Raw genomic sequence first — 27412 nt, 5'->3', positions numbered from 1 at the left:
TTTAATCGCTTAAACCACCCCATGGCATGCAGGGCGTGAAGCATTTGGCGCTGGCGCTGCACTTCAGCCAGACGCAGTAACCCACGTTACGTTAGTTCCCCCTTTACCCAGTCTCTGTTCCCGAAAGCGCCTCTTTGTCTTCCAACTATTCTCAATTTCTTCCCATTGGTTAATCCGAATCGCAAACCTCACACACTCTCAGTATATATTTTTATATAACCGTCTTCACTTGGATGTCGGCACCGCAGAGATTTCTCTGCACTCTCTCCCACGCCTTTCCTCGCTCTTCTTCTCTCTGCACCTTCAAATCTAGAACCTTCCTTTTCCTTCCATTCATTCGCTCTTACCTCACCCTAACTCCCTTGCTCTCTCCAATGCCTCGCAATCAGGTACTATTCCTCCTCTGATTTCTTAATTCATCGTTTCCGTTCGACTCTCCTTGCTTTCATTGTCAAATTCCTACTTCCAAATTGAAATTTGGTGATCTTATGCTTTCTCGATCGAACGCGCTGAGTTTCCAATGGTTGAATGTTCTGCAGCGAAGTGCCGCGTACATGGAGCGGCGATGGAAAGAGAAAGCCAAAACTGAGGCGAAGTTGCCGGCTACGGGAGACGTAGCTGCCGTAACTGCTGCGGAAACTGTTACTAATAAGATTGCTGGATTGAGTATTGGTGATAACGGTGGGAAAACCGGTGCGCATGGTTCGATTTGGAAACCTAAATCTTACGGAACTGCGAGTGGAGGCGCTGTTACTGAAGTGGAAAATGGAGCTGGAGTTGAGGCAAGTGTGGCTTCGACGCAAAAGGATAGTGGAAGTAGTTTGAGTAAGATATTTCGAGGTAATCTGTTAGAGAAATTCACTGTGAACAACTCCACGTACACACGTGCACAAATCAGAGCGACTTTCTATCCCAAATTTGAAAATGAAAAGTCGGATCAAGAGGTATATTCTTTCTGTATTGCTTTTTTTTCTTCCTGTTCAGAAATGTGTCTGTCATGTGATATCTACGCTTTTTGTTTGAAGTATGTTTAAATCTTAGCCTCCTTGGATACCTCCAGACAAAGTAAACACATATTTTATTGATGTTTTGAGGGATAGGAGTTTATGATACAGGGAGAGTGAAATAAAGTAAGAATTAATTCCAGAAAATAACTGTTGATATAACAGATCAGGTAGAGATATGATCAATGTAGTTCCTATAAGGCGAAAACAATCTTCACCTAAATTCACCTTACCTAAGCTGATTTTGTACAATTGAGTTAGGTTATAAGTCGTAATTCCAAACAGAAACTTTTATAGCCTCGAGTTTCTCTTGATGTGGGAATATGTATTTATGTCTCGTGGCAAATTACTCAGCTCCATGTTTGCTGATATGGCACTCGATCCTTCCACATTTCCTAGAACCAGAAGTTCTCTTTGAAATGAAGGAATTTGCAATGCTTTTAGATCTTGACTCAGGCATGACATGATCCCAAGTTCCTAAAGGCTGCATGATGTGTTTTTAATTGTTACGATTAGTTTTAACTTCTAAGAAAAAGTATTAGAGTAAATTACTTGTCTCTATCCGACTCAGGTTTTAATATTTTATGCCAGTGGGATAATAAATTGTTTTTCTGGATAAAGAGGTATTGTTTCATTCCTGGAATTATCCACGTGTGTATACATTAAAGACTCTTACTTGTATGTCTTCTGTATCGCTGTAGGTCCGGACCAGGATGATTGAGTTGGTAGCAAAAGGGTTGGCTACCTTAGAGGTATGGCAATTATACTTCATGTTACATAAACTTATTTAAGCTTTTAGGGCTCTGATCAATACTCTAGCTGGATGAACTTTGATTTGATTGATTTACAGTGGTGAATTTAATTCTATTCAACTGCTTGTGCAGGTTTCACTTAAACATTCTGGCTCTCTTTTTATGTATGCGGGTCATGAGGGTGGAGCTTATGCAAAAAACAGTTTTGGAAATATGTATGATCAAGCCAGATATCGTCTTCTTTATGTTTCCCTTTTCATTTCGCTTATGCTTGATATTTTATTTTTTGCCTTTTATTGTGTATAATGGTCATGCAGTAATTTGGATCCTGTCTTTATTGGGAAATATGTATGGTCAAGACAGATCATGCCTCCTTTATGTTTTCCTTTTCATATAGCTTATGCTTGATATTTTCTTTATTCCTTTACTTTGAACAATGGTCATGCAGTAATTCATCTAATGGTGAAATGTTGTGGCATGGGAAAATTCTTCATTTGTACGTAAATGATTTTCTAGGAGTATAATTGCAGTGGTTTTCCATATTTACGAATACATTTTACTTTATTGTCTTGTTTTATGTAGTTAATTTTGTTATTTATTGGTTGTACCATTTTTTCTTTGAGCAGATATACTGCTGTTGGTGTATTTGTTCTTGGACGGATGTTTCGTGAGGCATGGGGAACTGAAGCTTCAAAAAAGCAGGCTGAATTTAATAATTTTCTTGAGGTAAATCAAGAATAAAGAGCAAAGAGGATTGGATTTAATAGCATATATAGGATTCTATGGTAGTAGTGTTTAGCAAGAGCATCTCCAGGATTAGATCAAATTTAGAGGATTGAATTTTTTCAGTTTTTAAATTTTGCTTTAGCATGTTTTAATAAATTTAGTTAAAGTTTGCTATAATTTTATCCCAAACATTTGTTCAGTTCATACAAATTTGCACCTTTTAATTTATCTTCAAAATTCAGGGTGTCTTTGTTTAATATATTGTGGCTTGAGGAGAGTTTTTTAAAGCCACATTAATTGTAATATTTATTGTTGTTTTCCAATCTTTATCTGAGAATTTACCAACCCCCCGCTCTCTCTCTCTCTCGGGTTGGACTTTCTAATAGTTTGCGTGATTGTAGTTAAAAATTGTATAAAACATTAGCTTATACATGTAGTTGATGATCGTCTAGTTTTCTGTTTGTCTCGCTTTTTGAACTAGGCATATTTGCAATTTGTGTATAATTTTGACTAATATTTTTCATCCCTTCAAACATGCACTTCCTGTTCATGTGGATGTTGAATCGTATTCACTCTGTAATTATAAGTTGATACTAGTGCGCAGAATTTTGCTCCTGCATTTATTTAACTTCTAGTTTTAATTCATGCCCAACATCATGAAATGAATGTTGTTGTTACCTTCTCTTTCAGAGAAACCACATGAGCATATCAATGGAACTAGTAACCGCTGTTCTTGGAGACCATGGACAGCGTCCCCAAGAAGATTATGGTAAAATTCTTTTACTTTGTGAGCTCAGTTGAAAAACTAGGTACAAATCTGAAAATACAATTCAGACTATTGCTTACTACAAACTGATTTTTACTGATCAGCCAAAATACTATGTATAAAATTTTGGTCAACTATTCTGTTCATGGCTATGTCAGATTTCAGATATTGAATTGTAAGGATATTATAGCTATGTGTAGACTAGCTGTACGGTTATAAGTTATAGCTTCAATTGCAATTGTAGGCTTAATTAAGTTTTAAGTCCCCGATAAATTTGGGTGTTTTCAAATGAGTCCCTATTAAATTTTTTCTGTCTACTAAGTACTCAATTTTTATATTTTTCAATTGATTCTCCTTCATTTAATTTTTATCAATAATTCGGCGATGTGGCTATTATCTTGCCTTATCATCTTGCGTGCTTGTATCTATGTGTTAAGAAAGGTGATGTTTGTGATTAATATAAGAAACAATATTGAAATAATGAGTCACTCATTCTTTTACATTAAACACAATATTGTTTTATATTAATTAAAAATCTCATATTTCTTAACATGTGGAGACAAAAAAAGCAAGACGTGGCAAGATAGTAGTCACGTCCCCCAATAACCAAAAAAAATTAAACCATAAGGACTCAATTAAGAAATAGTAAAATTAAGACAGAAAAGATTTAACATGGACTCAATTGAAAACATCCAAAGTTATTTAAGGACTTAAAACTTAATTAAACCTTTCAAATATGTAGTACTGTGTAGTAATTGTACTTTACATACACCTGATCTGTCTTTTAGATCTTTTAGTTATTGCTGTATCTTTCTGATTCACACTATTAGAAATTCAAAGTTTCGCCTGGACCAGGAGTTTAGAAGGGAGTGAAACTCTTGAGTTAACTGTTGCCATGGGAATGGTCTACCACATTAGGAAGCAAATAATGCTTCCAATTTATACTATTCCTGCTTAAAGATTTATTTCATTTGGTGTTTTTCATGTGAAACATTCATGGTGTTCTTTTTAATCTGGACAGCGGTAGTTACGGCAGTTACTGAATTGGGCAATGGAAAGCCAAAGTTCTATTCAACTCCTGAGATAATAGCTTTCTGTCGAAAATGGCGCCTTCCAACAAATCATGTGTGGCTGTTTTCAACAAGGTGAAGACAAATGATTTTTTTTATTAAAAGTATAGGATTTTCTTACTTGACATACCTCACATGATTTACTTGTATTTGTTTAAAATTTGCTTTTTTAAAATGGTGATATACTAAAATAACTAGGGTTGCATAAGAACTAGTGGACCATTTGTACTTATATTGATGCACCAAACTGTCTTCTAAATAAATACCTTTTATTTGTGAATTTATTATTTGTGGTGGGTTAAATAAGTTTTTGGAAGCTCCAAAATCGTCCCATTAAAAATGGTACTTCCAATATTTTTCTAGTGTTTTTGATACTCAACATATAATAAATATGTGAATTTGGTCCTGACAATTATGCTGCTACTTTTCAGTTAATGGTATTGACATGCTAATCATAATAGTGTTACATATGAGCATACTTCCCAGTATCTGACTAGGATGATTACATGTCAATATTATTAATCCAAAAGTAGTAAAGTTACTCTGAGGACCATATTTGCATATTTATTATGTTAGGTATTAAAAATACTGAATTTTTTTTGGGTACTAATTTTGATATGGTTCAATTATGTAGATACCAAAATCTTAGATTGGAGTATAATGTATTTTTGGTATTCTTTGTAGAATTTTTTATATTCATTTAACTTAGTATATTTTGAATAACTATATAATATGTTTGATGAACTAATTTATTAAGACGTCTTCTCTATCTTTTGCTATTTCGAGGCCTATGTTTTATCTTGAATTTTTATCATTAATATAACTTGGAGCCTTAAAAAACATGTGGAAAATTTGGTTTCACTATCATAGCTTTATGTAAATGTAGAAAATCAGCCACTTCTTTCTTTGCTGCGTATGATGCATTATGTGAGGAGGGTACTGCAACGTCTGTTTGCAAGGCTCTTGACGAAATTGCTGACATCTCAGTACCAGGTAAAAATTTTGAGCTTCACATGGTTCTTTCGGTAGACTAAGCATTTCTCACTCCCACATTTTTTTTTACTTTTATCATAGGCAAACAATATCCTTCTGAAATCAATTTCGGGTGTTTAATGCTGCTTCCGTTTATGAACTAATATTCTACTTAAATTTGCTTTCTGAAGTTTGAATCTATTGAAATGTTTTGAAAGTGTATTTTCAACCTAACTCAATATCACAAATTTAGTTTATAAGGTGAGTTTTAAATCCATTCATATATTATAATTTGGTCATATCTCTAGTAAACATGAGACCTTTAACACATAGGTTTGTAGTTTATGTATTATTGTTTCAATTTCAATCCCATGTGCTTTGTTAATCTAAGTATTTCATTTTCTTTATTTTGTTTTTGGTCTCTTGTGGAAAATCAATTTATGTATGAATTATTTGTTAAATTCACTACAAATGTATGTACATTTGTTTTGATAACTCCAGGTTCAAAAGACCATGTTAAGGCCCAAGGTGAAATTTTAGAAGGTCTTGTGGCTCGTCTTGTAAGTCATGATAGTTCAAACCAGATAGAGAAAACTTTGAAAGAATTTCCACCTCCACCTGCTGATGGAGGTACGCCTATTTCTCTAAATATCATGTGCCCTTTACTTTGATTTTCGTAGTTGATGGCCTTGTTATTTTATGCCGTGTAATATATTCTTGATAGTTGAGAGTTGATTAGATATGCTAAAGCTTGAGATATTAGTACACGTAACAAGTAATAAGTACAAGTGTACCTAATCAAAGCAAAGTGAGATCTTTTTTCTAGGGCATAGTTTCAGATATTGAAAATCATAGTATTGGTCAAAGTATACATTGTAATTTAAAATAATATATGATTTTTCCTGTCTCTTTCAGTGGCCCTTGATTTTGGACCAAGTCTAAGGGAAATATGTGCAGAAAATAGAGATAATGAAAAACAGGTACAAAGTAAACTACTTTACCTTAATTAGAAGTTGTCAATTGTAATTCATGGGGTAGACTTGGGTTCTTCCAGTTATAGCACATTTCAATTCTAGCAAAGATAACGGTGGGACGCTGTCAAGCAGGAAATATGGGTTCATTGATAGACTTACAGGTATTCTGATTTGGAATGTTTGCAGCAAATAAAAGCACTTCTCGAGAGTGTTGGTAGTTCTTTTTGTCCTAGCAAGTTGGATTGGTTTGGGACTCATGGTGCCGATCATCATTCAAGAAACGTGGACAGATCTGTTCTTTCAAAATTTTTACAAGCCCATCCTGCAGACTATTCAACTAAAAAATTGCAGGTCAGTTTAGACTTTCTTACATCCTAACCTTACGCTTGGAGTTATGCTAATTTCCACAAACTCCATGCATTCAATTTTGTTCTTGTACAAGTTTCAAAGTTTGCATATCCTGATTTTTAAACAAGTATATCCTCAATTCATTACTTAGTTCACAAATCTTCATTTCTATAAATTATTTTTGTATAATGAAACAAGTGTATAATAATAGTATTTTCCTCCTAGACTTTAATAGTTTTCAATCATCATTATTTTTCTCAATGCGTGGATGAGAGGGCCTCCCAATTCTTATTTTGTGCTGAAATTTTATTTTAATTTTCCAATGCTTATGCCTTTTATAAATCCAATGTTTTATGGTCTTCCGTTTTGTCATTGCAACCATAGCTTTGATTTGATTTGGAATCAGGAAGTTGTTCGGTTAATGAGGGAGAAACGCTACCCTGCTGCCTTCAAATGTTATCATAACTTCCACAAGGTTGATGGCATGTCAAGTGACAATGTTTTCTATAAAATGGTCATTCATGTACACAGTGATTCTGGTTTTCGACGATACCAGAAAGATATGAGGTCTAACTTTTTATTTCTCCCTAATTAATCAGATATTTAATATTCTAAAAGTCTTTCTATTTCAGCCTTTTCAACATTTTACGTGAAAAGTTTTACCTATTTGTTGAGTTTTGAATGTTTGTTGTTTTCAGGCTTAAGCCAGGATTATGGCCATTATATCGAGGTAAATGCTTTATTTTCCATTCAATTTTCTAATATCCTATTATTCATTATGTAAAAATTTTAAGCTAATGTTTGCATCTCCCTTTGAGCAACTAATATTGTTAATCATGTTGCCAATAAGAAGTATGTACTGGTCTTTGGTATTTTGTTTAGGCCTTTAGTATTTGATAGCTGCTGTTGAGAGATGTAAATGATTGAATGGAAAATGTATATTTGACAATTTAATCTCTTGCATTATGGATCATGAGTTTTGAAATTGAAGTTGCTTAGTTAACTTTTTACTGTTAAAAATGTCAAAAGCACTAAACAAGTTTCATTCATCCAAATTTATTTAATTACTATGAAATTCAAAAAATGCAAATCAAAGACACGTATTGATAATATGCTCTCCCAAGCAGCAATAGAGAAGTTGGAATAAATTATTAATCCTGTGGATAATTTTCGTAAATATATTATACCTTTTAATGCTTGATTTGAAAAAAAAAATTCAACTTTAGATGTAAACTTAAATTATGAAAATTTTGGGGATATAGAGCATGTATTGTATTATATCAACTCTACTGATGAGCTGAAGCTTGTGAAAGAACACTGCATAACATTTTATATATGACCAATTTATTCACAGTTTTATTTTGTTCAATGTTTGGTGCTTTTTCTTTGGAAAGAAAACATATTAAAATAAGGGCCACCCCAACTTTACACAATATAAATGATTGTCTAGCAGCCTACTTCATACCAGAACCAGATCTTGATTTTCCTTCTACAGAGGGACAGAACAGAACCTGATTTTTCTTTCTGTACAGCTGTAATATTTTGTCCATTACTTCTACTTCGCCTACATCCTAAAACTAAATATTTACAACCCCTTTAACTATTCCAATGGATACATTCTCATAGGAGAAGAATGAAAAATTCTCTCTTATTGGAAATGCAACTCCAAGATCTAAATTTAATAAAGTCTGGAACAGATTCATGGTTGGGAACACCATGATGGTCAATGGCATTACCAAATTTCTGTCATTATTGTTATTCTTATTTATTCATACAAGTTTCTGACTCCTTAATTTTCCCAGGTTTTTTTGTTGATGTAAATTTATTTAACGCAAACAAGGAGACAGCTGCTGAAATTTCTAGTAACAGTGTAAAGGAAACTGGTAGCAACAATGCTGGGGAAGATGACTTTGCGGACGAAGATGCAAATTTAATGGTCAAATTGAAATTTCTTACATATAAGGTATACATTCATTTTTGAAATATGAAATTATATAATTAAATAATATGTTTAGTCATTCCAGTGGCCTTTGTTTTTAGGTCAAAGTCACATATTGGTCTCTCAATTTTTTGTCTTAATTATTTATTCTTTGATTCTGATGTTTTCTTCCATTTCATTTTTTTTGTGGTGGTCCTTTCCCAAAAAGTAATGTATAGTAATAGTGTTGTGTACCGTGTAGGGTATATTTTAGGTATATAGTAATAGTGTTGTGTTGGGTATATTTTAGGTATATAGTAATGGATTTGTGTAGGGTATATTTTAGGTACTTTTTTGTTTTTTAAGAGGATTTAATAGGTCTCTTTATGATAATTTGTTTAAAATAATTTGTATTAAATCCCCTTAAAAAACAAAAAAGTACCTAAAATATACCCTACACAAATCCATTACTATATACCTAAAATATACCCAACACAACACTATTACTATATACCTAAAATATACCCTACACCGGTACACAACACTATTACTATACATTACTTTTTTAATCTTCTTTCATCAGAAAATGGGTGATTGGGGATTCGGTCTGGTGACTGAGTTGCTCTTTCTTAGTCTATATGGTATATTCTTATCTTTTTCTTTTATTAAAAAAGAATCTATATATAAAAAAGAAGGATCTAGAATAGAACCATTCTTCTATTTGATACCTTTTTTTGGTATCGCTTTTTCGAATCTTATTTCTTTAGACTACGGTCTAAATAAAATAATGATACATTTAACCTTCATTGGGGGAGCCGGCCGGGTCTCTTCTCTTTTTGTCCGCATTTGCTACAACTGAACTGAACTACTCATGACATTTGTAATCTATATCATTCTAAATTTTTGTATAGGTTATTTCCTAGCTCCATCAATAATTACATTTTTTCTTTTAAGTGGGATTTTCCTTCTATTCAAAGGACTCTTCGCTACCTTCTTTCTTTTGAAAGTCCAAAGGAGCAATAATCCCTTTGCCGAAAGAATGCTCACCAATAATAGAGAGGGCATACATTTTTGAAAAATTGATGCAATCAAATACTAACACGGTTAAAGGAGGTGTCACATGTTAGTTTGTGTTTTTATTTTTTAATTTTTTTAATATTTTTATTAAAAATAAATTTTTTGTGTCAATCTGACATTGTGTCATGTAATAATGATAATATGATGTGGCAGTGCCTCGTGTCACTGTCATGTTACATGTCATTGCATTAGTATCAATTTAGTCTCTGTATTTTTATTTTGTCTCAATTCGGTCCTAATTTTTTTTTAAAGTTAAACAATTTTGTCCACCTTCACATTAACATGAAATTTAATTTGTATGTTATTGAAATATTTTTATTAAAATTGATATTTTTGTTAAATATTTTTAACAAGATTAAATTTATTTATATTTAATTATATAAATGTTAATTAGGTTCTTTAAATATAAGAATTAAAAGTCATTTCTCTTGCTTAAGAAGGAGTAAGAGAAACAATGTTTAACTCTTATAGATATATTTAAAGAATATAATTAACTCCATTGAAATTATAAATAAACTTAATTTTGTTAAAAGTATTTAAAATATCAATTTTAATAAAAATATTTGTGTAATATCAATATACAAATTAAATTTCGTTTTAATTTGGAGAAAGACAAAATTGTTTAATTTAAAAAAAAAATATTGGACTAAATTAAGAGAAAATGAAAATAGAAATACCAAATTGAGACTGTGCAATGACATGTGACATTACCACGTGGCACACTATTAATTTGACACATGACAAATTTTTATTTTATGAAAAAAGTATATACAAAATAAAAATAAAAATATTTACAAACTCAAAGTGACACTCCCTTTAGTACTACGTTAATGAAAAGGACCTCATTGCTTTCAGTTTTCAAAAGTAGGGATCCAATTCAAGGAACTGATTCGGGACTTTCAACAAAAATAGGGACTGCTGGAATGATTAACCTTAAATAATATTGTTATGTAATTATATGGTATAACTACTCATGGAGATTATAATATAACGGATCTGTTCTACCCTTCAATTTTAAAATTGTCATCAAGTGACAAAATGTAGTTTGTGTCTTTTTTGGCTTAATGTGTTTTATATTTTATGTAATCCAGTAGTCTTACAAAAATATCTCCTTGAGAGTGGTATACGAGAGAGAAGCTGCAAAGCAATGATAATCTGTTGTATGTTGGATTGGAACTATTGGTGACACCGATGCTTTACTTTGCTCATAACACCAGCCTAAACTAAGTCTCTCGGACAGGGCCCCCTTAAATGCTTTAATATTTTGAATCCATGAAGCATCTCAGTTTCTCTTTACAACTATCCTCACCAGCCTTCATTTTTCTCCTTTTGGAATTGCTTTGAAATCATGTTATAAAATACTTCTCATTTCTTTGTGATATTACTAGGCGCGCCTCTTTGGTCAAGAATGATGTCTTATTAGATACTAACGGCCTTAATTAGGCTAACAAATCGAGATTCTAATGGTGATTTTTGAATCATAAATCATAATTTGTGCTAAATGGTAAGATTCAAAGATAGAAACAGTTCCAAACATATATAAATGATATATAGTGGTTAACATTATAATTTTACACTAGAAATAGAAAAAAACAACTTAAGACATAGGCCCTTAAAAAACAAAGTTACTAGTTATGTTTTTGTTTGTGAAGCTATTATTTCAGAAGGATGAAAATGAAGCAATGGAATAATCAAATAGAGTGACAAATAAAGTGGTAGAATAATCAAATTGGTTAAGAGTGGCACTCCAATTCCTTTTCGTTTAACAATTTAAGCTTAACGACTTTGCAATTTCTTGTGAGAATTGGTGGAAGAGAAGTATAAAAAGAGAAAATAATGAATCACTGAATTGTGTGATTTTTATAGTGATAAAAAAATTGTATGAATTTATTAATGCATTGTGAAGTTAAAAATCATTTGAGATTCACCTAATATAAATAGGAAGGTATCCAAATATATGCCCAGTGGTAGGATTTGAATTGTGTATTTTAAGAATCTAATAACTATGCTTTATTCTTATTCTTATTTTTTATCTCTGCCCCAGCTGCGAACTTTTCTTATTCGAAATGGCCTGTCAATTCTGTTCAAAGAAGGTCCAGCTGCTTACAAGTCTTATTACCTCAGGTGAATTATGTGTTGCTTGCACAAGAGAACTGAAATCTAGTTTTCAGCGGACTTTGGTTTGCCATATTTTCGCAAGTTTACATTTGGATAATTGGCTAACTGCATATACTACTTTATATATGTTTCCAGTTAAAAATTTCATGGTCAAGATTTTAGATTGATGTGTATGTGTTGTGTTGACATTTGGGCAGTTTGTTCATCAGCATCACTCTTTCTGCTGCATGAATGATGTGTTGCTATGTGACTGTTCTACTAGGTCTAGGCTAGTTTTGTAAGCATGAACAGGGGCTTCATAAGCAAACAACAACTTAATAGAAAGGGTTTTTAAATTTTTTGAACTTTGCACAACTGCCAAATTGGGATTGAATGATATTTATTAGTAAACTAATTCTTAATTTTATTTTTTTCTTTCTGCTACATAATATAAGTACCTCATGATGTACCTCCAAGGTTATCAAATTCAAGTTTTTTTAGTAGAATTTCCTGATTTATGATCCTATATGCTTTCAGCCAAGCCAAAATGGTTGCAGAATTATTCCAGCACTGGCAAGTGGTAACTTGAGCAGGCTCAAACTGAATCACATTTTCAAGGTCATGTTCATGATTTTGATGAAAAGCCATCCTTTTACCAAAATGATTGTTTTATCCTATTTAAGACACATTTTTAACTCAAAATTTAAGAGCATTTCATTTTTCATCTGTGTTCTCTTCTGAAGACAGACAATCCAATTGAATTAAAAGCCATTGAAGGCTGAAGATTCCATTGATGGCTGCTGATGAACCAATTGAACCTTTCCATGTTTGTTTTTTTTCCTCTCTCTTTTCATCTTTGTTATAAACAAACCATAACCAATGGTATCAGCAGCACTGTGAAAGAGATAATTAGAACTTGCACCTCTGCTAATGGGGCTGTTGAGGTTCCTCTTGATTCGTGTTAATCCATTTCTGGATATTTGGTTTCATTGTGTTTCTTTTTTGTGGCAATTTGTTTTATTTTTGAATTTTTGGATTTGTTTAAAAATGGTTTTAGTGTAGTCAATTGAAAAATGATGGTTAAGAATGTAGTTTGATAACGCATTGTTAGAATTTGAGCAATTTTTTAAGGAATGGTGATCTATAATAGGGATTTCCAAAGCAATTGTCAAATTTTAACCTTGCTTCGGGGTTGTAATTTTATGATCAGATTCAGTTATCTGTGCTAGTTTTACGATATATACAAACGATGACATTTAACAAATTTAATCTTTTATTCCATGTTGAGGCTAATTAGAGCAATTTGAAATAGTTTATACTGGAGTGAGTAAAATATGTATTTTTATATTTATTCATTCTAAATAAGAGCTATTTTTCTTTATTACGGAGTTCTAATACTAGATTATTGTTGTGTTACAAGTATTATGCTTCATACATATTTTAATTCTAGGAATTTTATTATTTTTTATATTAGGTAAACTTGTAAATATGAGTTGAGTTTATAGTGTGACAAATTAACCCCCAACATGTACCTTTTCTGGGCAGTTTTAACAAATCATGGAAACAAAGCCTTTCTTGATCTTAAATCTATCCCTTCCTCCATTTTACAAACTATCTTGCTATTTATCTAACTTTATGCTCGTCATCCAACGTTATGTAATCTGAGTTAAATATTTTGTTTGATTACTTCTTTTTTACTTTCTAGACAAATGAAAATTTGGGGAACGTCTCCAGCAAAGCAGAGAGAACTTAGCAAGATGCTTGATGAATGGTAGCTCCTGAATCATTCCTCTCGATTTCCTGAGTTTGGACTTGCCTTCTGTCTGCCTGTCTATTTTTCTTTTTCATACTTTGGTGGTGCATTTGGTTAGGATCTTTTCTTTTCTCTGCTTACAGGGCTGTATATATACGAAGGAAGTGTGGAAATAAGCAACTGTCATCATCAACATATCTGAGTGAAGCGGAACCATTTCTTGAACAGTTTGCAAAACGTAGTCCACAGAACCAAGTTCTGATAGGTTCTGCGGGTAATTTAGTTAGAACTGAAGATTTCTTGGCTATTGTTGAGGGAGGCCTGGATGAAGAAGGTGATCTTCTGGCAGAGCGTGAGATAGCACTTCCAGGGCCTAATATCTCAGTCAAAGATACAGTTCCAAAATATGAAGGGTTGATTGTATTCTTTCCTGGTAATTGTTTTACTGTAAATGTAGTAATTCCCAACAATTAGATTTATATTTGCATGTTCATCACATCCAAAAAGCCATTGAAGTTCAGGAGATCTTAAATTGAGTATTTAGAACTATAAATAAGGTTTTAAATGTGAGCATTTAGAGTAGTTCGCCATTTATGCTATAAGATAGGTGAGGCAATATAAATTGCCAGCAAGTACAAGGATTGGCTGCTTTTCTGTTTCATGAACTCTTACTGTGGGAAGCAATCTCCAGTTGGTGTTAGTGTTAGATATTGTTAAGATATCATTAGATATTGTTAGTTACAATATTATATATATTTGAGCTTAGCTCATATTTTTCTAAATACATTACCCTATGTATTTTCTACACAAGGGGAATTAGTCTTCTACCTAGTTTTTCACTATTTTCACATGGTATCTAGAGCTAGGGGTTTTAGGTAACCCCATATATATTTTTTAATTGTTGCCACAACTGTTGTTGCCGTCATTGGAGCCACCATTCAGATTGGTGACCTCAGCAATCAAATCATTTGGGCCAAGCGACCACAATGTCTATAACAGAAGCTCCCACGTGCCCTCATGCACTGCTCGTAATCACACACCTGTCACTGCTTTATGCTAGCGTGGTGGTGCGTTTTGCATTGTCTTTGGTAGCGACCACCTGCTTTGGGATTGTCGTCTCCTTGTTCTGGATTTGTGTTTGTTGACTTGATTGGAGAACTTTGTTTTTTAGATATTTTTTTCTCTCCTTTCCATCTATTCCTTGTCTTCTACCTCTGTTGTTACCCTTGCTACTACCACTTTGTCTAGTTCATCATCCTATACTAATTATGTTGTGCAACAATCAAAGTTCTTCATGTTATTGGATTTACATGTGTTGAAGTATAATGTCTTTATTATTATTAATATTTATGTTAGGGTTGTGTTAGGGGCTTCCAGCCCTTTTACTTTTCAGAACTACTGTCTCCAATAAATACAGTAGTAAGTTGTATCAGGTTTTCTAAGTGAAATATAAGACTTTTCATCTTCTCTTAACTCTTCAAGTTGGTATCAAGAGCCAGACCTTTGTGTCTTCCTCGTCTATCGTCGGCGGCATCGTCTCTCTGTCATTTCCGCCGTTCACTCCGCTGTCTGCCGCCAAACGTCGCTTTCTCCGACGAAGTCAAGGGTTTGGTGCTCCTTGAGAAGCGCAACCCAACCCTGGTGGTCCTGTCCTTCGAAGCCTCCGCACGAGTCGCCACGCGTCGCTTCTTTCCGGCCAGTCTCGGCCGTGTGTTCTTCCCGGTGTCGGAGTTACACCGCGTCACTGCAGATCGTCTCGTCGGGGCTTCTTGAGTGTGTTTTGGTTCTTGTTTCTCCGTTTAGTTGGCTTGGGCTCATACCTAGGGTTTCCTCCCTCACGTTTTTTGAAACCCTAAGTCCCACTTCTTCTCACAATTTTAAAATGGGCTCTTCTACTGGAATTAATTCCTCTTTATCTGCTACCCTTATCATTACCTCTGCAAAACTGAATTGGAAAAATTATTTATCATGGTCCTCTGCTGTGGAATTGTGGTTTTTTGGTGAAGGACACCATAATCACCTTGAACAAGATATTTCTATGGTCCCAGATGAAGAAAAATCTAAGTGGCAGAAATTAGACTTTCAATTATGTGCTGTTTTGTGGCAATCGATTGAGCAAGAGGTTCTAGATATCTTGAGACCCTATAAGACATGTTCCTCTTTTTCGAAAAGGGCCCAAGAAATTTTTGCTAATGATGTACAACGTCTTTTCGATGCAACCCAAAGAGCAACTTCTCTCAAACAAGTCAACCATGATATGGTTTCCCATATAGCAAAAGCTCGGGCTGCGGTAGAAGAGTTAAAGAACTTCTTTGTAGCTGATTCATTAGAAAATATCAACAAAAAGCTTGTAAAGTTTTACATGGTCCTAATTTTGAGAAGTTTACACTCTGATTTTGATCATGTACGTGATCAAGTTTTAGCTGGTGATCAAATCCCGTTGATGGATGGCTTAGTTTCTCGACTCCTTCGAGTACCTACATTGGTTAAAGACGAGAATTTAAGTGATGCTATTGAAACATCAACAATGGTGACACCACGAGGAAGAGGAGGAGGTAGGAGCAACCGAGGAGGACGTGGTGGTTGAAGTGGACGTCCTCAATGCTCATATTGTAAGAGAATGGGTCATACCCAAGATAAATGTTATTCCTTCCATGACTTTACAGACAAAGCTGCTCATGTGTCTAAATCTGATAATCTCCAGGTCTTGATAAACTCTCTGCAAAAGCTATTAAGTGTGTCTTTGTGGGATATTCTCGCCTTCAGAAAGGGTATAAATGTTATTCTCCCTCAACCAAGAGATATTATATGTCTGCTGATATCACATTCTTTGAGGATACACCTTTTTTCTTGTCCCCCATGGAGGATCGTCTGTTCAACAAATGTTTCCTCTACCATCATGTGATCATTTGGTTACTCTTGCTTCTTTACCTTAAACTCAAAATGCAAATGACATTGTTCCTCCACCTCTTCTCACATATCAGCATCGGACACAAACCATGGATCCTTCATTCTCCTCACCCTCTCTTGACTCAGATAATAATTTGCCTATTGCCCTTTGGAAAGGTATTCGCTCTACTCGTAATCCTTATCCTGTTTATAATTTTGAGTTATCATCGTTTGTCTCCTCCATATTTCTCTTTTGTTTCTTCTTTATCTTCCATTAAGGTTCCTAATAATGTTCATGAGGCACTTGGTCATACTGGATGGCGACAAGCCATGATGAAATGCAGGCACTTGAACACAATGGCACTTGGGACCTTGTTCCTCTTCCTCCTGGTAAGACGCCTGTTGGTTGTAGATGGGTTTATGCTATTAAGGTTGGTCCTAGTGGTGCAATCGATCGTCTCAAAGCTTGTCTGGTAGCTAAGGGATATACTCAAATCTATGGCCTCGACTATTGTGATACCTTTTCTCTTGTGGCTAAAACCAATATTGTTCGTATTTTCCTTGCTATGGCTGCCATTCATCAATGGCCCCTTTACCAGTTGGACATTAAAAATGCCTTTCTTCACGGTGATCTAGAAGAAGAGATATACATGGAGCAACCTCCTGGGTTTGTTGTTCAGGGGAGTCTGGGTTAGTTTGTATATTACATGTTCCCTCTATGGCTTGAAGCAATCACCTCGCGCTTGGTTTGGTAAATTTAGTCGGGTTGTGCAGAATTTTGGATTCAAACGATGTGAGGCGGATCATTCAGTATTTTATAGTCACTCTTCTCCTAATAAATGTGTTTATCTTATGGTCTATGTTGATGATATTGTTATTACAGCAAATGACGTTAGTAGAATTGCTCAATTAAAGAATCATTTGTTCAACCACTTTCAGACCAAAGATCTAGGTCGGCTAAAATATTTCCTTGGTATTGAAGTGACACAATCAAAGGAAGGTGTCATCATTTCACAAAGAAAATATGCTCTTGATATTTTGGAGGAAACAGGTCTGACTAATTGCAAGCCCATTGATAGTCCTATGGACTCAAATCAAAAGTTAATGAAAGACCAAGGTGAACTTTTCTCAAACCCAGAGAGATATAGAAGGCTTGTTGGAAAACTCATCTATCTTACCATAACAAGACCTGATCTTTCTTATCCGGTAGGAGTTGTGAGTCAATTTATGCAAAATCCACATGTTGATCATTGGAATGCAGTGATTCGCATTCTTAGATATGTAAAAGGGAACCCAGGACAGGGATTGTTGTATGAGGACAAGGGAAACACTCGAGTTGAGGGATATTGTGATGTAGATTGAGCTGGTTGTCCAATTGACAGAAGATCTACCACAGGATATTGTGTGTTTCTTGGAGGGAACCTTGTATCTTGGAAAAGTAAGAAACAAAGTGTTGTTGCTCGATCTAGTGCTGAAGCTGAGTATCGATCTATGGCTCTAACTACATGTGAACTTGTGTGGATTAGACAACTCCTTCAAGAGTTGAAATTTTGTGAAAATGAGCAGATGAAGTTGTACTGTGACAATCAAGCCACCCTTCACATTGCCTCCAATCCAGTGTTTCATGAAAGAACAAAACACATAGAGATTGATTGTCATTTTATTACAGAGAAGTTATTGTCATAGGATCTTGTTACTGAGTTTGTCAAGTCTAATGAACAACTCGCAGACATTCTGACCAAATCTCTAAGGGGGCCTAGAATTCAATATATATGTTCAAAGCTTGGTGCATATGATCTATATGCTCCAGCTTGAGGGGGAGTGTTGAAGTATAATGTTTTTATTATTATTAATATTTATGTTAGGGTTGTGTTAGGGCTTCCAGCCCTTTTACTTTTCAGAACTACTATTTCCTATAAATACAGTAGTAAGTTGTATCAGGTTTTCTAAGTGAAATATAAGACTTTTCATCTTCTCTCAACTCTTCAAGTACATGGAATTTCTGATGACTATTCCCATGTTTGTGATTGGATTTTGGGATCCGCTATCCCCAATTTAACTTCTACTTGTTCCACCCTTTTGTGTATCCCAAATAAACTAATCGATGATATACATGCTTTCGCTGATGATTCCTCTGCTTTGGTATTTCAAAGTGGTGAGCCCTCACAAGTCGGACAAAGTGTGTCGCAAGTGTCAACCTATCACAAGCTAGGTCACAAGATTGTTAGGTGTTATGCCTTACAAGTCATCCTCCTTGATCTGATCTCACCGTGAATTAGTTGGTGTTTAATGTGAAACAACCTGAAGTTAGTTTATAAACAAATTAATATGTGGCCATGGGATATGATAGAACTAATGAGTTGTCCATGAATTTAATGATCCCTTCTGCCACAGTATCACTTCAAGAACTAGGATTTTGAGTTAACATACAGTTTCCACGCCGTTTAGGCTTTATGTTTTTTGTTTGAGACTTTGAGAATTCAGTCAAAATAAAAGAAAGTAAACTTGAATACTCTGAGACCGTAAGCTATGGCTGTATACTTTGAATTGAATGAGTTTCAAGTAAACTTCAAATTTTTCTTATTGGTTATACTTTGTTTTAGTCAGGTTCACTGTGGAGGTTTTGCAATTTTCTTTTTGCTGAATATTGTAGCTGTATTTTACACAATAGATTCCACTGTTGATATAGTTTTTCCTTAATTAACACAGTTTCATTTAATAGCTGTATAGCCAAGTGTTTTATTTTTTATGTTTAAGACTCATCCTGAAGGTATTTGACCATTCTTCCAGGAATACCTGGTTGTGCCAAGTCCTCCCTTTGCAAAGAATTGCTAAATGCCGAAGGAGGGCTAGAAGATGCTCGACCACTTCATAGTCTCATGGGTGACCTGATTAAAGGTAGTTTTTCTTTCAAATCTTTTTATAATTGTGCTTAAATTGCGGAGGTTCTTAGCATGATTCATATCTATATTATATATATATATATATATATATGTGTGTGTGTGTGTGTGTGTATATATATATATATATATATATATCCTATTGCTCCAGTGCTCTATTGTACAGAAGCTATAAATATTTGTAGAATTACTCTGTTAAATTTTACAATTAACTACTTAAGCAGTGATAGATACCTTAAATTGGGTTTCATAAAGCATGCTATTCTAGAATGAACATATGTTTATCAGGTTAATTCTGCTTAGAACTAATATGGAGTATTGTGGAGTTTCAACAGGAAAATATTGGCAGAAAGTGGCTGAAGAGCGCAGAAAGAAACCAAATTCGATAATGCTTGCTGACAAGAATGCCCCAAATGAAGAAGTCTGGAAACTGGTTAGTGTTCAAACTAATTTCATTATGGCTTATTGAATATATTTCCTCGGTCTCCCTATTTGTTTCTCTTTTGACTTCTGTCCCCTTTTGCTAAATAGGATTTGGTTTAGTATTTTTCTATGGTAAAATTGCCACATTTAATAATTAATCAGTTTCTCTTCCTTGGAGTGTTTTCAATTTACATGATGAAACAAAATAAAATAAGAATTATGTTTGATATGAAATCCTTAAAAAGTATTTCACTTATTTGAAATTCAATTTTCTATTCACTAAAATCTTATGGCGGGTGGTATTTTGTTTTCATCTTAGATGGCTGGGATATTGTAGTGTTATTATAAAGTTTTGCGTAAATAGGTGTGTTTGTTTTAGAATCATATTACTTCCCGAAAATCATATTTCTAGGAATATTATTACTTTGAGTATATTTAAAAAGGTGTTTGGTTATATATGATTATTTCCAGCTATATTTTCTAAAATTCAAAATAATTTAAATAAAAATAAAATTTATAAATGTAAGAATTAAATAACTTCCTATATTTCCTTGGGAATTTCATTTACCTGCCCCTTCATCATTGGAATGAAAACTATCTAGAAGAATGGGAATACAAGTTTCCTGGAAATAAAGTTATCTGAGAGTCACTGCTGGTAACCGTCTAACACACATGGGAATATGTATTTCTTCTTCATATTTTCAGGAATAGAAGATGACTGAAACAAATGTGTCTTATGAGCTTGTTTAGATAAACCTATTTGAAAAGCAAAAAAAAAAATGAAGTTTCTCCACAAGTTAAAATCAGCTTATGCATTAACTAATTTGTAGAAATCCTTACAGTAGTTTTCTTAAAAGTTTATTTTAACCTGTCCAAAAGCTAATTCAGATTTTTATTTCATTTTTCCTTATTTTCTTCTCCTGTAAGTGCTCATGGAGAAATTTATTTAAATAGATCCTGCAATGAGATAGCTGCTATAACGAAAATGGTATGTCAGGCAGATGATTAAAACTGCCCAAATATAAATGCTAAAGAAACTCAAAATTAAAGACATACTCATTATCAGTAATGAAATGTTATAGTCTAAACACAAGGAGGGAGAACACAGGGATGCAAATTTGGAAAAAACAGAGCAGAGAGGCATGAAGTGCTTGTGGGAAAGTTAGAGTGCTAGACATCTGTGAAGAGGGAACCAGCAGGGCCAAAAGATTTGGGTTACCAGAAAATAGCTCGGTCTGTCTAAGAAAGATGTTGAGGTACCTGAAAATAAATCATTTTCATAAAGCTCAAAACAGAGTCTGCTTTCAATGAAATTAATCAAGTGAGATGGGCTTCAACCCTAAGAGGCTTCATTTACCATAGAGAAGGAATCAAGGGATTCTCCTTCGTCACCCCAAAATTGGGTGGGAAACCACTGAAAACATGGTTAAAGTATGTTTTTGTAGGCTGCACTGACTGCAGCAGCAAATCAATGTGATGCACAGGCCGTGGTTGAAATTGCCACAGGGCATAACGACACAATGACAGCTCAATTCCTTATTGACTACAATGCACAAATGCATAATTTTTTTAAATATCTTCTTCAATCAACATTACAGCCAAAAAGAACTAGACATTGTTAAACCCACTTTCTAGGTACCTGTATGAAAATGTTTTCATTTTAGAAATTTGTGTTATGAAAGGAAAGAAAGTTTAGGGGGATGAAATTTGCCTCCATCCAAGGTTAAAGTATGCTGCTGCAAGGGATATAAAGTGTTATTCTAGAATTATAGTATTACTTTGTTTAGAGAGAAACTACGTTTTTTTTTTTTTGCTTTTGATCTGTTAGTCTACATCTGGAAGTATTATTGTCTTGCTATCAAATTTGTATCATTTGCTTATTATAATTTCTATAAATTAACCTAGTCGCACTTTTAAAAATGCAGATAGAAGACATGTGTCACAAAACCAGGGCATCTGCTGTACCTGTTGTAGCTGAATCTGAAGGTAATGTTTGTTGTTAGTTCTGAATTCTTTGTATTGACTAGTTTTTTAATATTTGTTAAATATTCTTAGATAACTTCAGCTGAGAGAAAAGAGAGAATGAGAACAATGAAAGAAACTGTTTATTAAACTCTGAACAGTTTGAAGTGTGTACAAGATATTTATAGGAGTCCTGTTTCTATTAATACTAACAGAAACTTTCAGCTGTACATAAGAAAACTATATCACTACTCTACAATATAAACTGATTTAAAACTATATCAACTATCAACTACAGCGTGCTAACAAATGTAAGGAACATGTCCTTTTTCACATCATAAATTTGAAAGATTTTGCTTGATATGCTTTAGTCCCTTATAACTTGCTCAGTATTTATTTTGGTTAAAATTTGGAAAAACAAAAATTAGATGATAGTGATCTGGCTTGGGAGCACAAGGACAGTTGTGTAATGTTTCTTGATGGTAAAAACTTGACTTATTTTTAGCTGCATATTCACATATTCTGTTTCCCGGTAGTGAAGAACTTGACTTATTTTGGTACCAATACAATGTTTCTCGCTAAAGAAGGACTTCATTTATTTTCATTTTAGTAATATCCATCTCTCTATTTTGATGTGCAGGAACCGATTCAAATCCTTTTTCTCTTGATGCATTAGCTATTTTCATTTTTCGCGTGCTTCAACGAGTCAATCATCCGGTATTTGTTACTTTTGTTTTACTGGATATATTTTACGTAAAGTTTTATTGCCTACCACTGACTTTATTTGATCATTTCAAATTTCTCAAGGGAAATCTTGACAAAGCATCTCCAAATGCTGGCTATGTGCTGCTAATGTTTTATCATCTCTATGAGGGCAGGGTACAGTGCTTCTTTTTATTGTTACTACAATTTCTTTATATTTTTGTATTTCCTAAACTGAACTTTCCAATATTTCGCAGAGCCGTAAAGAGTTTGAGGGTGAATTAATTGAGCGTTTCGGGTCACTTGTCAAGATGCCACTACTGAAATCTGATAGGTACTATCATCTTATCATTATCCATTCACAGGTGTCAATAACATTTTAACATATTGAAACATATTTCAATCCATTAAAATGTAACTCAAAATAACATAGGGCTGCAAAATAAATTTATAGGTTTTCTAATTTGTTTTAATGTTGAAATTAAGATAAAAGAACTTACAACATTTTGAAAACCTAAAGAACCATTACATTAACAAGATAGAAGCATTCTTGGAACAAAATCTTCATCACTCGATCCATCAATCATCAAAGGGGCTTTGACTCAAACAACATCTTCATTAATGAAGGAAGTTGCCATCAACAAATGCACCACTCTTATTTCTACAAATTCAAATTCAAATATTGTTTCCAATCTTTGCAATCTCAACCCCATGCTTATCAATGATAAAACAATAGTTTTCTTTGACAGAGACTGCAAATCCCCTTCTTACCTGTTGTGTAACACTAAGAAAACTCTGATCCAGTTTTGAAATGTAGAAAACATCTATAATTATCATTCATTTCTTTGTTGATATAAAAATTATTCATGTTCCTTTGGCTTGCACAATTTCACTATTTCCTAATTTGGCTTTGGGTTCAATTGATATGTCAATAGAGGAAAATATGGAAAAACATTTAGTCACGTGGCTGGTGCAACCTCTCTTAATAAGCCAAATATTCAATTCATTGGAATTAAGTTTTTGTGATGTCATAAATAAATACTAGTAGTCAATGTCATGTTCTCTTTTCATGTTGCTCAAGTTGTTTTTTTTTTCACTTTGCAATAATTTTTTTAACTGTGACCAAGTTTATTTCTAGAAACAATTACAGTTAAAATGAAGTTTATCTTTGTACCAACAATCTTCTTTGACATGGTTGGTTCGTTGGTAGTAGTAGAACAAGGCAAAAAGTTTCCTTTTCTGGAAGAAGCTTGAACTTTCCCTTTATTACTAGAAAATTGTAAAAAATGTCTTTTGTTGAAAAGATTGGTGATAGGAAGGATGGTCCTGTGTTAAGAAGAGAGAGAAGAAAAGAAATGTAATGAATTTTGCATGTGTGTTCACACATGGGTATTCTTATTTGTAATTGTTAAGAAATGGACTTTAAACCTAAGTTAACTCCACAAAATTGGCTTGTAAAGTGAGGTTTATTCCCACTTATATATTGTAAATTGACCTTATCATTAGTTGATGTGAGATTGTCTACACACTCCCTTCACGTTGATGTATATACATCTCGAACTTAGAATTAGACATTAATGGATAGTCTGATAGCGGGTGGAATTATATGCCCAACAAACACAAATCTCGCTAGGATGCGCCATAAACTATGGCTCTGATATCATGTTAAGAAATAGACTTTAAACCGAATTCAACCCCATTAAACCGACTTGTAAGATGAGATTTGCACCCATTTATATATTGTAAATTGATTTTATCTCTAGTCGATGTGGACTTTCCAACAGTAATAAGGAAGAGATATATTTGGTAAAATATCAACATCTAACAAAGACAAATATTTGGTAAAATATTTAACTATAAAATCATATCATATCTCGTTTTTTAATGTAATTAAATCATATCTCCAACATCCTCCATTATGTTTTGCTCAAAAGGAACCGTCAATTACTTCACAATTTACTGAGACAGTTTGCTCTCTCATACATGAAGCTTGCTCGTTTGACTTCTTATTGTGAGCTTTCTGTAAATCTGAAAGACTTCACAATTGCAAAGATATAGACTACAAACTTTTCTAGCACTGAAACCCATGTATTTTTCTCAACAGCCTTTTTGATAAGTAAAATGTCTCTCACCAAAATTGCATTTGATTAACAAAATTTGTTAACCTGTCAGATTTGACAAATTTCTTGTCCTTTTTCATCACTCAAATTTTTCTCTTCAATGTGAGAAGTCTTAACAGATTTGGCTTTGTTACTGCCCTCTATTTCATCTTAGATCATACCTAACACTTTTTAGGTGTTTCCAAGTACGTGATTTTGGTACAATTTGGCATGCAAGTCCTGAATACAGCAAGTAAGAGTTTCATATTTCCTCAGTATATCTTCCTCAAAAGCTTTAAGCTGAGGAAGAGAAGGATTTCTTTCAATGGTTGTGGATTAGTGTCAAATATTACAATGTTTCATAAACGTTGAGACTTGAAAACAAACTTTATCTTGACTGTCCAAATATAATAGTTCTCTTCATTAAACATTAGAATGATGGATAGAGAATTTTCAAAGACATATTTTCACCACAATTGCTCAAAAAATAAATCACCCAATATTGTATTTGCACTCAATGAGGACTTTGCCTTATATCCAAGGAAGTAAGCTCTTGATACCATTATTAGACATATGTAAAATAAAAACATAGAAATAGCGGAACTTGCAGAGAAATTACCGAGATCAAAGAAGAGGAGGAAAAAATGTTCTAACATGCAGATCATTTTCTTTTAACATCTGTGTCGAACTAACTTTTACCTGCTTTTTCGGATGACTTGCTGTTGTTATGTGATAACTTGAACTGTATCCATCATTATTTATGAATAGAAAGCTCACTAGGACTCTGAAGCCGGATTGAATTCATATATTCTCTTAATAACATTTTATTTGTATTTTTCCCAATGTGCAGGGATCCCCTTCCTAACCCAGTGCAGTCCATTTTGGAGGAAGGAATTGATTTATATAAACTTCACACTAAGAGACATGGAAGGTCAATTTTAAGATATTTTACTTGCATGCTTGAAATTTATAACACTATTTTTTTTATTTGGGATGTTTAAGTGTGTAGTGGATGCACTATCTGCTACAACAACCGTCAATAGGATTTATGACCTTTTTTAATCTGTATTATGTGTATTTTTGGATGTAATATGATTAAAATGCATAAAAGCTGCAGTAAAAGTGAAAGAACACCTATCTATGATCAGCCACCACCAGAGCTTCAGAAATTTCCAGTGCCTCAAGCTTTCAAGTTCTGAAATTTGTTTTAAGATGCAGAAAATGTTTTTTTCTTGCTTGTGTCTTAAGATAAAACTGTAATCTCATATCTTTAATTCAACTATTGGTCAAACTTCATTTTGAATTGTCAAGTTTTGAGATTTACTCTATTGATTATGGGAAGGTCTTTACCGTAGGCTGCATATAGTATATCCTCACCCATGTCTCCCTCTAACAATCATGTGCTGCAACGCACTGGAATTTTTCTATCCCTTGATGTTCACTTAGCTGCCAATGAAGTATGAATGACTTGTGATATATGTTATCTTGATGATTGACAACAATATGTCGATGGCTCCTGTTTACTCTATTTAGTCTCTCTGGTGTAAACCGAGAAGCTGACAATCTTAATGATCATTAATCTGATAGATTAGAGTCTACCAAAGGATCCTACGCAAAAGAATGGTTAAAATGGGAGAAACAGTTACGGGATATACTTTGTGGAAATGCCGAGTATTTTAATTCTATTCAGGTTTGTACATCTAGCCTTTTTTTCTCACTTCTTTTTGTCCACAGCTAACAATATTTAGCATTTTAATAACATTTTGGTGCTACTAATTTCCTAAAAACGTCTGCAGGTCCCATTTGAATTTACTGTCAAGCAAGTGTTGGAACAGTTGAGAAGCATTGCGAAGGGAGATTACACACCACCGGATACTGAAATAAGGAAATTTGGTACCATTGTTTTTGCTGCTCTCACCACGCCAGTTACTGAAATTAAAGGCGCCCTCAATAAAGTAATGGAAATTTTTACTCTTCTAGTTGCATTTTGTTATATATACTCAAACTAACTTGTTTCTGCTCAGTTTAATTGTTGATTTGTAATTGTAATTATAAGGGCATTGAAGAGACAACCTGAATAAGAAAGTAAAAGATATTTAAAAATAAGGAGAGTAAAGTTTTTTTGTTTTTTTTTGGTGAGGTTGGAGATTCTGAACAAGCAGAAAATTACTGTATATTTTCTTTTAGTGGCAGTATAATTAACTGGTTTTTATTGGAATCTATCTTATTAATTCCAACAGTCAAGAGACTTGACAGGTGTGAGTATAATTAACTGGTAGTATAGTTCCATTAAGAAACAGTATCTGATGCATTAATATGTATAATGTAGTTGGCCGAGAGTAATCCCAAGATTGACGCATTCCTTAAAGACAAACATCTCGAGAACCTTAATCGAGCTCATGTGACTCTTGCCCACAAGAGAAGCCACGGCATCAAAGCTGTAGCTGATTATGGTATCTATCTTAATAAAAAGGTTCCGGTGGAGTTAGCAGCACTACTCTTCTCAGATAAAATGGCTGCGTTGGAAGCTTGTCCCGGCTCAGTGGAAGGTGAGAAGATAGTCTCAAAAAATCCGTGGCCTCATATAACCTTATGGACTGCTCAAGGTGTTGCACCCAAGGAGGCCAACATGTTACCGCAGTTGTTTGCCGCGGGGAAAGCATCCCGAATTGACTTCAATCCTCCCATCATTTTATCTGGCACAATTGACTTTTATTGAGTTCGTACTACTCATCTTTTCTAAAATAAAACCAACTGAAATGAAGAAGCTTGCATGAGCTTTTTCGTTTGCCTATTTATTTATTTCTTTAACAATATCATACACTTTGCTCAAGGCATACAAGTTAGATCCAATGTTCAGTGAAGATGATGGAGAAATTTTTGTAGGAGTTAGCATTTTCTCCTGAGAAATCGTGTATATATATAGGCTGTTTAGAAAGCCGAGTATGGTTTCTGGAGTTTTCTGGCCGAACTTTCACCA

General features: G+C 33.8%; 1 protein-coding gene across 2 annotated transcripts; it reads left to right on the top strand.

Moving 5' to 3' along the window:
* Nucleotides 1–29: 29 nt before the first annotated feature.
* On the top strand, nucleotides 30–27412 carry RNL (RNAligase). 2 transcript variants are annotated; one of them, XM_047317297.2, is made up of 27 exons: nucleotides 30–389; nucleotides 540–944; nucleotides 1706–1756; nucleotides 1889–1971; nucleotides 2383–2482; nucleotides 3173–3251; nucleotides 4270–4393; nucleotides 5205–5311; nucleotides 5792–5920; nucleotides 6206–6270; nucleotides 6451–6615; nucleotides 7019–7179; nucleotides 7311–7342; nucleotides 8415–8575; nucleotides 11652–11731; nucleotides 13410–13475; nucleotides 13601–13890; nucleotides 19137–19244; nucleotides 19582–19679; nucleotides 21595–21655; nucleotides 22272–22348; nucleotides 22439–22510; nucleotides 22591–22667; nucleotides 25283–25363; nucleotides 26020–26122; nucleotides 26229–26387; nucleotides 26762–27412. In XM_047317297.2, the coding sequence occupies exons 1-27, from the start codon at nucleotides 234–236 to the stop codon at nucleotides 27149–27151; spliced, it is 3480 nt and encodes a 1159-aa protein (XP_047173253.2). In that variant the 5' UTR covers nucleotides 30–233; the 3' UTR covers nucleotides 27152–27412. The 2 variants fall into 2 exon arrangements, with proteins under 2 accessions (XP_047173253.2, XP_047173255.2); XM_047317299.2 differs by lacking the exon at nucleotides 30–389 and having other exon boundaries at nucleotides 740–840.

The sequence above is a fragment of the Vigna umbellata genome, chromosome 3 (genome assembly GCF_029865625.1).
Source record: "Vigna umbellata cultivar VRB3 chromosome 3, Vumbellata_1.0, whole genome shotgun sequence".
Taxonomy (NCBI): Eukaryota; Viridiplantae; Streptophyta; class Magnoliopsida; order Fabales; family Fabaceae; genus Vigna; species Vigna umbellata.
This window is presented reverse-complemented; position numbering and strand designations above follow the sequence as displayed.

Coding starts and splice junctions, on each gene's coding strand:
- RNL (XM_047317297.2), top strand. CDS start 234: ATGTCGGCACCGCAGAGATTTCTCTGCACTCTCTCCCACGCCTTTCCT. Junction 5,312..5,791: donor TGCTGACATCTCAGTACCAG/GTAAAAATTTTG, acceptor TGATAACTCCAG/GTTCAAAAGACCATGTTAAG. Junction 22,349..22,438: donor TTCAACGAGTCAATCATCCG/GTATTTGTTACT, acceptor AAATTTCTCAAG/GGAAATCTTGACAAAGCATC.